At 41.2% G+C, this 14,112-nt stretch overlaps 1 protein-coding gene across 1 annotated transcript; it reads right to left on the reverse strand.

Annotated features, from left to right (window-relative positions):
* Positions 1–1,800: 1,800 nt before the first annotated feature.
* RNASEH1 (ribonuclease H1) lies at positions 1,801–9,279 on the reverse strand. Its single transcript, XM_039569336.1, is given in 10 exon segments — positions 1,801–2,270; positions 4,351–4,475; positions 5,925–6,009; positions 7,054–7,108; positions 7,569–7,668; positions 8,238–8,441; positions 8,925–8,938; positions 8,940–9,024; positions 9,027–9,049; positions 9,119–9,279. Coding segments are annotated over 10 exon segments (888 nt in total). The 5' UTR covers positions 9,229–9,279; the 3' UTR covers positions 1,801–2,183.
* Positions 9,280–14,112: the final 4,833 nt, after the last annotated feature.

Raw genomic sequence — 14,112 nt, forward strand, 5'->3', positions numbered from 1 at the left:
GCATGGTCTCCATCCATGGAGATACAGCCTCAGCGTCCTCCCCGAGCTGGAGCGAACACGACACACTGGGGTATGTCGCCTCCAGCCTCCACACTTCTCAGTCTATATGATTCTATATGGCAAATAAACCAACAGCCAGTAAAACACGATATAAGAATGGACAGACAACTAAAACAATCCCTCCTTAGCATTCTTCTTACTAAAAAGAGTTTTATACTTACCAGAGTGTCTCAACCACTACTATTCCAATTTTTATAAAAAGGTACCAGATCTTTAATAGTATTCATGTTTGAGCAGCACTGGTCATCAAACAGATACTCTAGAAGCTGTGTTAAGGCAGATGGAGGACAAGGAGATGATTTGCGACAGCCAGCACTGAAGGTCATGGCTGGTAACTGCCAATATTCTCCTAAACTTGCAGTTTGCTGAAAAGAGGACTTGGACATCCAACATCCTCTGCAGGCCCTCAAGGCCTTGTTAAATACTTGTGAAAAGTACTATTTCTTTTTCATCCTTTAATCAGCCTTATTCTTATAACCTTCTTCTTTGCTTTCTTCTGTCCTAAATTTCCAGACTAAGAATATTTGTATCAAATTAATATAAAACTGTCCTATTAGATTTTGTTATAATCTACCTATTAGATGCAGGTAACCAAGCGACCTAAATTCAGTATTACACAGTTCTTATGATTTACCCACCACTAGCTTAGTTTTTCCAAAGCTTCTGCTTCCAAAAAAATACTGTTTTCCATACAGCAAATAGAATTTACTTGTTTAACTGAGTATGTACCATAGCCAAGTAATTAGAAATCTGATTGGGGTGGTGGATCTTAGCCTTGCAGCCAAACTTCCAAATTAAACAGATAACTGTGTGCAGATATACAAAAGAAGCAGAGGGGGCAATCCAATCAGTGCCCTCATGACCCCTAGATGAACTCTAATGTACAGCTTTGGAGAAAAAAAAAAAAAAACCAAAAACACAACCAACCCTCACTGATCTATTAACTATTGGCTAGCCAGTTTCCTCCTCCTACCACAACCATGCGACTAAATATGTAAAACCTCATACTTGGCCTCAGGATATGATATTATAATGCATGAGAACTATTAAGTAACAAGCTTCTGCAGTTCTAACCATTCTGTACAGCAATTAACAAATACAAAAACATTTCAGTTACTTCTAGCTTAAGCCCTACTATTCAGTGGTACAAAGGTATCATATAGAGAAGATGACACAGATAACACAACAAACCTGTTTGCTTTTCCTGTATACTTGCATAGAAAATAAACCCATGTTGATTACTGGTAATTACTCTCCAATTGAAGTGCACATTAGCCATTCCATTAATCCCATAATTGACTGGAAAAAATGAAGTCAAACATTTGATATCCAGAAGATATGAAGAAGCTTATCATCTTCTAGTCCCATTTCAGATGAACTGGTCTATTACTACCTTTGGGACAACACTGAAGAGGAACTAACAATGCTAATGAGAACCAGTATGCATAAAAAAAACTACTTAATGGAAACAGGAAGCCAGAGACAAAGAGTTTGGACATGAAGCAGGTACAGAACAGTAAAAATTCATTGTTCAGGTTTTCTTGTGATCTGGCTTCTTCTTTATTTATGCCACCCTGCAAAAAACCATGATAAAAGCAAGCTACTGGTGCTGTACCTGACACTGTGAGGCACACACAGGTCAGTGTTACAAACCCATCTGTGGATGGACATCTGTCTTAGATGACCTCCTACCAAATCAACCAACCCCAAAGTCTGCCCCAGCTATTTTGGGCTGCAATATACACCTCTGTACAAAAAAAAATAATTTATTTCACTAAGAAAAATACAGAACACTTCAATTTAATATTACTTCTCCAGAAGCCTGTCTTTATGGTGAATTCATAAGTACACAAGACAGCTAAAAACACTGACCACAGCCCTTCCAATAGATGCAGAAAAAACAAATTCTCAGTATCATCAACTAAATATTGTCTCAATTATAAAACAAATGCAATAGAAGAAAATGTGGGGTTTTCCTTCCCAGAAGTTGGTTTATATGTAGTGCTTCAGGCCAGAAAGAAGTACAGCTCAAAGTTCAACTCCAAAACAATTACAGCAGTTCAAGCTGTTGCTGTCATGTTAGGCCTTTTCCTCCCAGCGCAACAGTCTCTAATCCCAGGACATCAGCACTTCTGTTTACAAGCTCCTTCTCTTGCTAGTCTATCAGCTTCTTCATTTCCTCGGAAGCCAGCATGACCGGGAATATGCATCTGTCAGGGCAAAATATAGGAGTGTTAGATTTGAAAGAAACCAGGAAGAAAGTAGATACATGAAATTTGATCAAGCAACACCCTGTCACTGATAGTACAGGAGCACCTCCTCAGAGATCCTCACCTAATATTTAGCCCTTAGTCATTCTTCCCAGGGATTTTCATAGTCTCTCTTCTTCTAGGGAAAGTCTTGCCAAACTGTGAAAATCATCTTTATGGGAATTAGTGAATAGCATAAGGACCACCTAACCTCTCCTTTAAGACATGCAGACAACAGCTCTAACTCAAAATTCCCACTTACAGAGAAGAGAGAAAAACACCTCCCTGCATTCAGTGCTTAGACTGAGTTAATCTTTCCCCAAAAGCAAAAGACCTCTATTCCACTAAAAGCCTTGGTAGTTAGAGCACTTGCTTAGGATACAGACACAGGATATTAAAAGAATCTCTCAATTTTTAGATGTCTTAATTGTCCATCCATCAATCAGGAATGGAAAAATCTTTCAACTCTAAGCCCATCCTTGTCAGAAGTAAGGGTGGAGTAGGTAGGTGAGGAAGAAAAATCAAGCTTGCTATTTGACAAGATCTGAGAGGGGACAAGCATGAAGGTGTGTGAGATGATACTAGATTTATATGGCAAGGGTTTGGTACCAGGTGAAGGGCTGCAGGTGTGAAAAGACACCAGCAGTGCCCCTACATCAGACAGAACCAGATCCAGACAGCTCCAAAAGGGACCCACAGTTAGACACAGCTAAGCCCACCAGCAAAGCTGATGGCTCTTCTGTGATAACATGTTTAAGAAAGGGTAAAAATGCTGCACAACAGCCAGAGAAAAGACTGAGAATACATGAGAGGAACAGCTCTGCAGATGCCAATGTCACTGCTGAAGGAGCAGGTGCTCCAGGCACCTAAGTAGAGATGCCCCTGCAGTCTGTGGTGCAGACCATGGTCAGTCAGCCTGTCCTCCTTACAGCCCAGGGAAGTCCATGGTGGAGCAGAGATTCACGTGCAGCCCATGGAAGATTCTGTATGCATACAACACTCCTCCTGAAACAAAATTCTTCCCAATTTTTAAAAGAGATTCAGGTTTAAGAAGTGTGCATAAAGGAGTATCTCTTAATTATGTAAAATATTCCCAAGAACAGCTTAGTTGGTCTTTGAATTTTTAGTTTCTCCTCAACAGAAAATAGGAGCAGCTATAGAAAATCAAGTCAGCCTGTAAACTGGAGTCAACAACTCTAACACAGAACAACATGAACAGAGTATCTGCAATAAATTCCCATTAAAAAATTGCACATTAAACATCTACATGACCCTGTTTTCTACAGAGGAAAGACAGAAGCTGAGTAAACATGCCATTAGCAGCTGCAAAGTCAATGGTATACACATTTTCTCAATCCAGTGCTCTTGTAACACAGTTAGGCTAAAATTTAAGAGGGGAAGGAATATATTCCCTAAAGTGTTAAGCACTGATATTAAGGTTTCAGAAAAATACATTTTACCAGAAATACCCATATATATATCCAGTTACTTCTTTACTGGAGAGCAAAACAACTTAAGAATTGTTATTTTAAAGATCTTTTTGCCAATTTTTCTCAGAAGAAACACAGTTAAGGAATAGAAAACTAGAGTTAGCTTATTTGGGGTTACACACACTCGGTTTTCTCAGTTTAAAGACACTCATGTGATTTACTCCAACAAACCAGCATCTTAATGAGTTCTGAAAAGCAAATACAGAAATTCAGCTATGACACAAAAAGACAGTTATATTCCAAGGTTAGATTTCCAGTAACAGAAATTGCATCTACTAACACACTAAAAATAATTATTGCAGGCATTTTCTAAGTAGTAGTAAGAGACAGGAAACAAACACAAATATTCATTTAAATGAAATACTGGTTCCAAGAATCTTTGTTATGTAGCTAATTTGCTTTAAACACAACAAGCAGCTCCTCTGTATTTACAGTTTTATTTAAGGATGTGAGTCTTATGGTCTACAAAATTCTCAGTTATGACCACACTTTTAAGTTTTTACCAGAAACATGTTTAAGATGTCATTAAGAATAAGAAACAAGGAACTTACCCACTGAATTTCTATGTCTTTTACTAGATTATCAAGCCTTTCAAAATCTTCTTTATTTATTACACTTCCTCCTGAACTTGTTCTCCAGCCATTTGTTTTCCAATTGTCAACCCAGCTCGTAATACCTGTGCAAACAGTAAACAGTGCTATTAAAGGAGCCAACAAGGATCTAGATGGAGCCAACAGCCTTTAACAAGACATTAACTCCTGTACAAAGTCTCAGACAAAGACACTGGAGACAAAAGATAATTCTTGTTTCGTTCTCTGCTGCTGTCTTTCAGGATTGTATTTTTTCATTATTATCTGAATTACCCAACCATGTTTTCCCAAAGAGATATTTAATTTAAATACTACAATCTTATATATGCATTATACACAAATTATCTCATTAACTGCAATAAACTGAAGCTAAGGATTTGCTTGATGGTCCAGTAACCTAAGTTTACTGCTGGCCAGAAAATTGTCTATGTTCTGCTTAAGTAAGGATTTTTTTTTTTTTAATATCTTAGCTCGTGTGGACAATGTAAGACATCCTTACTGCTTTCATGACCTGAACCAAATAGGAAATCACCAATCTTGCACACAAAACCTCCTTAAAACCAAACTACATCCATTTGTACTTAACTACAGGCCTCCTTCTCTGGCATTTTTAAATAATAACTCCTAGACACATCTACAAAATAACTTTGGTTGAACAAGAATCGGAACCTGCATCTTGGTGACCCAAAATGCAAAATGAAACTGCAAGCAAAACCAAAGAGATTAAGATAAAAACAGGGTAAAAGAGCAACATTTAATTTTCAACCATAAGTAGCACTAAGTTTTTGTTTAAGGTCATTTCAAAAAAAAACCCACAAAATCAAATCTCCAAAGCAATCTGGAAACATGTACTGCCTTTGTAAAACTGAGAAAAAAAAGAAAGAAAAAAAATACTTATGCACTTCAAGATTATCACAGGAACAAAATCTGAAGATCTTGGGGAAAGAGGAAGAAAGTTTTTTTCAGAAACTAAGTCTTACCAGCTGCTTCATATGGTATTTATAGAGAATAGAATTAAGTTTCCAACGTCTTTGGATGAAGGTGAAACTTTTAATACATACTCTGAGCACATATCATTTCTGGCTAGTCTTTCAGTATAGCCTAAAAGCTTGGAAGCAAGAAAACTTGAATGTATTTCACACATGTGTTTAAGACAGACTCTCCAATCCAACAAAAAACCTACAGGTTACCACATCAACTTCCAAGTCATTTCCTGAGTACAGCGTTCACAGCCTATACATAAGCAACAATTTTTCTAGATCTTGTGTCACACTAAGCACTTCAAGACAAAAATCCTGTTGTTACTTCTGTCAGTAACTACTGTAACAGACACTTTGACGCTATTTTTATTTCCTATGGTTAGCAGGCAAGGTCTGATACTCCAAAGTTTTCCACCAAGCGGTCATGAGTGACGAGTTATGCATTGTCTTCCTTACATTCCTCTCTCCAGGACTCAGAATGTTCTGTGGGTCTTAATATAATGAAATAGCATGCAGTGTTTTTAAGTATCAGGAAAATTAAAATTGTTAACTTACCATTAATAGTAAACTTGCTATCAGTGTAGATTATTAACTTCTTGATGTTTTGACTCTTGGCTTGCTCTATTGCTTTGCAGGCTGCCTTAAGAACATTTCAATACAATCACAGTTCAGAAAGGATTCTGACCACACAGAATTAAAATACCAAGAAAGTACCTGATGCTAACACAGAACTGCAAAGAGTATTACTGTAACTTCTCCACCAATGATTATCAACACATTTTAGTGTAGAGGATCCCAAAATTATGTATGCAGACAACGCCTTTTTGATTCAGGCAGAGGCAGGCACCTAAGTTTCAATGGCAAACAAAACCTCATAACATTCTGAGTTTCAACTCTGTGCTGAAGGAGTAGCTCTCTGAACCATTTTCTAACTACCAAAACCTCTATCAACTGCACAACAAGTTTTAGGCATTTTCTCCAAAACTTTGAGAAGGAAGGATTCATATCGTTTCCAACAGTCTGGAAGCCTTAACGGGTTCTGAAATGTAACATGGAGAAGTGGCTGGGTGTGGATGTAGAACTGAAAAGCTCTTTAGTGACAAGTTTGATGACTGGCACACCAACACCACCTCTGCTTATCTCTAAAATAAACTTTGCAGTTTTCAAGCAGATCAAGTGCCCATTTCAGTTCATGTCCAAACACAGAGTATGGCATAGCAGCAGTATCATAATTAAGAGGAGATGAGAAGGGAAGACTAAACCTGCTGTCACAAACAGAAGTTAGTCAGGAGCCTAGAGTTGTTTCTTAGATTTACCCAAGGATTACGAATACTCTGATTCTGCCATCCTAAGAAGCTGACTCTCCTCTTAACCAATACTCAGCAGCCCTCACTCCAAGGTCAGAAACATACACATTGAAAATGAAAGGGAATCTATGCAGATTTGAGAGCAGACTTCCCTAATGTAAGGCTGTTTAAATAGCTGTGCTTGGTGACATTTGGGAATTCTCAAGGTGAATTACCTTCTTCAAAGCCAATAAAGACCAATAAAACTTGAAGATAACTATTTATTTGAAGTCGTAACTCTGGATATTTTACATACTTCCCTTAGAGCTCCATATTGGTTTCTGGAAACCAGAGTTGAAACAGGCTAACATGGAGAATTCAGGACATTGACTACTTACATGGATTTCTGCTCTTTGATTAGTCTGCCGTCCAGGAAGTCTTTCACTGGTATTTCTGTGTCCAAAGAACAAATAGTAGATTAGTTACCCCAAGTATTGAGACTGGTGTAAAATGGCTACACATTTAAAAATTAAAGACAAGAGAGTTACTTTTATTTTTATAAAAAAGTATGAATGGATATTCTAGCTCTAGCTTTCACCGGCATAGAGCAACCCACATATCAGGACCTGACATCAGTATGACATTCCATTTGTCATCTTCTGTGCACACCAACTTCTATTTTAAAATTTTCCAGGTTACTTGAATTCTAGCTTCAGCCCTCCAAAATATTTCCAGTTGTCTTTCCCAGAGAAGCTGCTTTCTTTGTTCCCCTCAGTATCTCCTCTGTCTCATAACATTGTCATTATGAGTCTCAACATCAGAGTTTCATATTTAAAAGGAGGCTGGTATTGTAAAGCACATAAAAACCAAATAGAATATATTAATAAAAAAAAAACTCCAGCCAGCTACTTACAAAGGGTGGCCTGGTCCCCAGTAGACACCTATTCCAGCTCGTGCCCTATTACGTCCATTACCAGTGCAACAGCCATCTGTATAAACAACTGCAAAGTCACCTACAAAAAAATTACCAAAATCAGAAGTTCAAGCACTTTAAGAACATGGACTCTTTAAGCTGAAAGAAATGTTTGCCAGCGTATTAATCCCCAAAACATCCCTCCCCAGAGAGCCCTTCCTAAAGTTTAACTGCAGAAGCCACATGAATTAGCAGCACAGAACACCACAAGTTCCACTGCAGCTTGACACCCTCACTGCTGGCTGTCAAACCAGCCAGCCTCAAGAACAGCTTCTGCCCCACGTCCCATACATCTCAGTATACTTCATGTCTTCTTCAAAACTTCCCAGCTACAGCAATACACTTAAATATAGTCTGTAACCCAGACACACATAAAATCACACCTAGAATGATATGATTAAGCTATATGTTGGTATCAGTTAAAACCAATCAAAATTAAACTGACAGACAATGTGAACAAATAGATCACGACTCACATTTTCATTTCAAAAAGCAATAGTGGGCCTAATGCTGCCATATAAAAACCTCTCTAAAAGCTTTCTAATAGTTACACTTGTTACTTCACAGAGAGTAAAAAAAGGATATTAAATTAATTATCAAAGACCTCACCCATATATGAAAACTTATCTTCACTGACTGTTGATGTTGAGCACACTGAGCGTGCTTCATCATGTTTTACACGCTTTGCAATCTGCTCTTCGTTTGTAGACTGTTCATATGGCCTTTTACATGTACTACAACAAACGGTATTGAATTCTGGTTCCTCTCTCTGGCTACCACTTTCTTGAGTTACAGCTGGAGGACCAAGTGCCCCTTAAAAAAAAAAAAACAAATTCAGCAAAATCAAATTTTATTCGAAATGACTGCTTCTAAAGTCAACAGCTGATATCAACTATTAGCAATGTTAGTCTTATCTGACACCACCCCAAACTATTATGCAAAAAGACTAGAATACACAAGTCATTCTTCATCCTAAATCAAACCGAAGAAGAAACAGACATGTAAGGGCCCTTACACCTTAATTACAGACACAGAACAAGCAACGCTCTCCAAGGACCCACAGAAACGCTCTCATTGCCCTGGCACATCCACCGCTGCGTCCGGGGGCCACCGCCACGGCCCTGCGCCAGTGACGCGGAATGAACGGGGGCTGGTGCCCGCCTTCCGCCAGAGGCCGCAGCGCTGGCACAGCCACCGTGCAGGGCAGGCGGGCCGCCTCCTGCCTGCCCCGAGCCCCGGCGGGACGCCCGCCCGCCCTCCTTCCCTTCCTCCCGCCCGGGCGGCGGGACGCGCTACCTGCCGGCTCGGGCTTGCTGAGGCCCCGGGAGGCCGGCGCGAACGAAGGTCCAGGCGTCCTTCTCGCTGGCGAACTTCTTGAAGCTAGCGAAGGGGAATTGTTCACCTGCTCCTGGCACTCCGCCCTGCAACAGAGCGGGCCGCGGTGAGGCCGGGCCGGGCGGGTTCCCCTCTCCACCACGGCCCTTGCTCACCAGGTGCGGTAGACGCCGGTCCGCCGGCCCTTGCGCACCGCGTAGAACATAGAACCGGCCCTGGGGAGAAAACAGGAGTGACTGAGCACGGCCACGAGCCAGCGTAGCATCGCACGGCCCCGCCACCATCCGCGCCCCCGCCCCGCTCTGCGCCCACCCCGGCACCGCTGCGCCTGCGCGGCCGCCGCGCTCACGGGAGCGCCGGGGCGTCCAACAGGCCGCCAGAGAGGCCAAAGTACCGGAAAATCCTGCGGCGCGGGGCTTTGTATGGGTTGGCTTATTTGTGTGGTTGGTTTTGTTCCCTCTCCCCGCCAATAATGGTATTTTAAAAACCTAAATCAGCTGTTGTTTTGGGGGCGGGGCACGAGGTGTGTGAGGTTGCAGCGGTTTGGCATCAACCACCTCGTTCTGGAAGCCCCAGTTGTTAAAAGGCAAATGAGACCTCTCAGGTGCGTTGACACATTTAGCACGTCCAAAAGGCTGGAGCTGAACGAGGTCGTTAAGCTGGTTCTCATTCTGCTGTGCAAATCAAGGGTGCTTGTGTTCTAGCTGAGGCCTGTGCCGAGGTGGCCTCTGGAGTGAGGAGAAACACCTTGACAGAATCGCAGGGTCCTTAGGGTTGGGAGGGACCTCTGCAGGTCATCTGCCAAGGCAGGGTCACCTGGCGCAGGTGACACAGGAGCATGTCCTGGTGGGTTTTGAATGTCTCGAGATAGGGAGACTCCACAATCTCCCTGAACAGCTGCCACCCTCTGTGAAAAAGTTCTTCCTCATGTTGAGGTGGAACTGCTCATGTTTTAGTTTATGGCCACTACTCCTTGTCCTGTCGCTGAGCACCACCAAAAAGAGTCTGACACCATCCTCTTAGCAGCCACTTCCAAGATATTTACATGCATTAATGACATACCTTGCCCAAGCAGTTCAAACCATTGCCAGCTGCAAGCTGCTGCCATGTATCCTCGTATCCAGACTGTCATGTACTGGGAGACCAAAGCTTGGAGCTCTGGATATGTGCCAAATTCAGCACCTCAGCTTCTGACAAGATCAAAGTAGCAAAGATGGACACACTGGTGTGGCCACCTCCAGAAACAGCCCAAGGTATCCAAGCTGCTGCGTTTCCAGCTGTTGGACTTCCCTCATCGCTCTAATACAGATCCCTGTAACAAAGCTGACCACATGGTGCCAGAGCTGCAGTGTTGTGTTCAGATTTACAAGGGTGGCCCAGTAAAATGCCAAGAATGCAAAACACTGGCGTTAATTTTGCTTTCTGTTGCAAAACCAGCAAATGGGCTCAACATTACTATGTGTATCACTTGGATAACACCTCTCTTTAAAAAAACCCCAAACCCGAAGAGCTTATGTATTTGACAGGCCTTGGTGGAACAGAGAAACAACTTGGTGAGGGTTGTATGAGAATATAATTACTGCATTTTTCTTGCTTCTTCCAACATATTCATAAGACTTCATATACTCTTACAAAATGCTTATGTGTGCTTTTCTCAGATCAAGATTATTTATTTACACTGATTATCTCTGTAAAGGTTTCCACTGAGACTTTTCATTACTTCCTGCCTGTGATGTTTTTATTTTATTGCTCTTGATTAACTTTTCTTTTAATTATAATTTCCTATAGTGGAAGGATTTCTTATTCCTTACAGGTTTGCACATTTTTATTACTTGTAGTCTCCTTTGGTCAACACATACTACAGGAACAACATGCAGTAAGCTATGGGGAAAGAAAAGACCTTCTGTTACCCTCACTATTCTCTGGTTGAACAGATTCACACATCAAATTTACATGCAAGGACTGAGCAATAACTCTCCTGCTGTCATGACCAACATGCAGAGTTCAGATTCAAACCAGAAAAAAAAAGATTTTTGAAGTCCACTGGGTACTCTGCACACCCTTTGCTTTTTCTCTCAGTTGGTACAACTGAGGCTGTAGATGATGCCAGCCCTACTTTTACCACTGCATCTCCATTGCTGATTTTTCCATGCTGTTCTGCTGCAGTGGCAGGAGACAGGGATCCTTTTCCTCCTGTGACGGCTGGCATTTTTACTGTGGTGTCATTTAGCAGTGCTAGGCTATGTGATACCTGTGTTTGCTCCATGGTACTTGCTCTTTGGCTGCTGTAGCATTAGTGGAGTTGGGGGTTTTCCAATCAGCCTGGGGCAGAAAAGACATTTCAGGCTCTGTAACTCAGTTTTTTTGAAATGAGTGTGAAGACTTATCAAGAAGTGAACCATTTAATCCCCCCAATGCAAAGCTGAAGCATTCAGTCAAAAAAACCTCTCACTTGAATACAGATTAATGTAAATATATATGTGGATTGGTAACCCTGTATAGCCACTACAGAATAAACTGATCAAATACACAAATCCAGCCAATTTTTGCCAAATCAAAACTTGCACAAGCACTTGTGCTACCACAGATGAGGTGCTTGGGATGGGTGACTAAGGGAGAAAAGACAAGAGCAAGTCCCTGTTTTGGTAGAAACATGGTGGCACCATGTTGAATGAGTGGTCATTGAGCCATGCACAGCAGTCATGTTTTACACTTTATAAGGGGTCCTATATTTCTCCCCCACATTAGAACCAAAACTTATTTATTCATTTATTTGCCTTTTTTGTGGCAGCTATTTCTGTATTTATAACAGACTGTAGGAAAAAAAGGAGGACTTATATGTGTTCAAAACTATACTCATCACTTAAGTAAGGGCACATCTTTAAGATGTTTTTACTTAAACTCTCTTTAAATGTTAGCTGATTACTTTTCCCACATTAATGACTAATATATACACATTAGCTAAGTATTTTAATATTCTTTGATAAATGTATTTTAGCTTGAAACATATTTAACCATTATGTGCTTCCCCACATAAGGTTTTAAAGCAAAATCTGATGCGACCTGAATCAAGTGTTTCCTATTTAAAACTGAACTTTTAGGTGGGTAGGTCACTAGGTAGGCACTTTATCTAGCATACCCTGCAAATGTATATTGCCATCTCATCTCCTCAACTGAAAATATAAGACATGAAAAGGACGTGTTTTTATCTTCCTTCTCAGAACTGAGATCTTGCAGAACAAAATACTTGCCTATTGTTCAGTGTAAAACTATGTGTCAGTGAAGCTGCAAAGCAGTAGTCCCTCTGCATCATCACAACCTTCAGTTTACACTTAGAAGAACAGCCTACCCGTGAGGTGGTTGTATCAGCCTTGTTCAGAGAAGTGAACTAGTAATAGATTTAGTTTTGCTTCCAATTCTAGAGTTAGCTAAAACCCTGACAAGACTTGCCATCTTGCTCTGTTTCTTCCACTTATTATATTACTTACTATATTCGTAACATCATGACATCATATATTCATGGCATTCATAGCATTCTATTGCTGCTGGGATACTTTTGTTACACATCTGACTAATTTATTCTTTCCACTTCTTCACCCTGCCCATTCTGAGACTGCACGGCATAAGATCCTTATTAATTATATTACTTTGTAATGACATAACTTCTTTTAAAGATCACAGGTCCACAGTGATTCTTAAAAACCTGCCAGATACTTTGAGTACCAGGCATTATTGGGTACCAGGCACATCGATCTTGACACTCTGCATCCTTCCCCTAACATAAATTCAGTATCCAAAAGGAAACGTATCTCTACACCTTTTTTTCTCATTGCTGTTATGCAGCATCCTGGTCTGTTCAGTAGCACTCACAGCATGGAGCTAGGAAGCTGCAGACAGTCACATTGCATCTTTATTCATTAACAGTCATGTTTTGATCCATCCACACATCACCTATTCTTTCTCCCTTTCATGAATGACTTCACAGTATAAACTGAGTGCAGACTACTAGACTGATGAGATGATTCCTTGTTATCTTTCTTTTTGGTACTCTTTAATCAGGTCCTGATCACTGTTGCTTAGTGTCAGAGACTGAAATATTGTCATTTATGACTTAAACATTTTCATGAAGGACTTTTAAAACTATATTACAAAAGCTGCAGAGAAGACTACCGAACCCTGAATGGGGCTCTGAGAGGCCCAACACCGCTGGTTGATGAAGATAAGATAAAGTAACAACTCAGGGCTGGGGACATTCACAAAGCACAAGCTTAACACCTCAGGAGTGGAGGCCACTGCCCCAGGGCTGTCAGCTGCCAGGCTCACACAGACCCTCGCACCAAAAGGGTGGAGGGAGGAGAGGCTATGGGTGTGTGTTGGAAAAACCTCTGGTCAGAGGCACAGTGCAGACCAGCTCAGCTGAGAGGCCCTTCACACAGGGAAAAAGCCGCATCCATGTGAAGGACAGTAGAGAGGGTGTCATGGCCCGTCAATGCCCCCCCCAAAAGGGGTGCTCAGACCCTACACCAGAGATGATGCAACAGACCCCCAGTGTTGCAAGGAACAGTGTCACACTGGCTCCCTGCAAGGGAGGTATGTGGGCATTCCCACCTGCCCAAAATGTATATTAATCCATGGGATTCTATACTCTTTGGCGTGTGGCGGTGTGTGGCAGCGTGGCCACGGCAGCAAGGGGGGACCCTCACCACCAGCAGAGCAGATGGAGGGGAGACACGAGACATCATTGGGACCTTCGCATGGGTGATATGCTTCCACCTAATCCCTGTCACTCTCTCCCTGTCCCCCCACACACTTCTTTCTCTATCTCTTTCTTTCTTTCTTTTCTCTTTGCCTCTTTTACTATTAAATAAAACATATCCATGTTTTGGCACCAACATCTAACGTTGTTTGGTTTTAATCACATCTTTTGGGTATATTTTGAACCTTCTAAATTCTTTCCAGTTTATACACAGAGACTTAATTTTCTTTGCTCTTCTGGATTTAAACTGGATTGTAACACTTAACCAATCCAAATCTCTGTACATACTAATCCTGGCCATCAGTATGAGCTGAGCAGTTTTTCCCATTCATTGAATTAATGCTAGGAACAAGGAGTGACTTGGGAGAAAAATGGACACTGAACAATCTGCTT

Source organism: Corvus cornix, chromosome 3 (assembly GCF_000738735.6).
Source record: "Corvus cornix cornix isolate S_Up_H32 chromosome 3, ASM73873v5, whole genome shotgun sequence".
In the NCBI taxonomy this organism is placed as follows: Eukaryota; Metazoa; Chordata; class Aves; order Passeriformes; family Corvidae; genus Corvus; species Corvus cornix.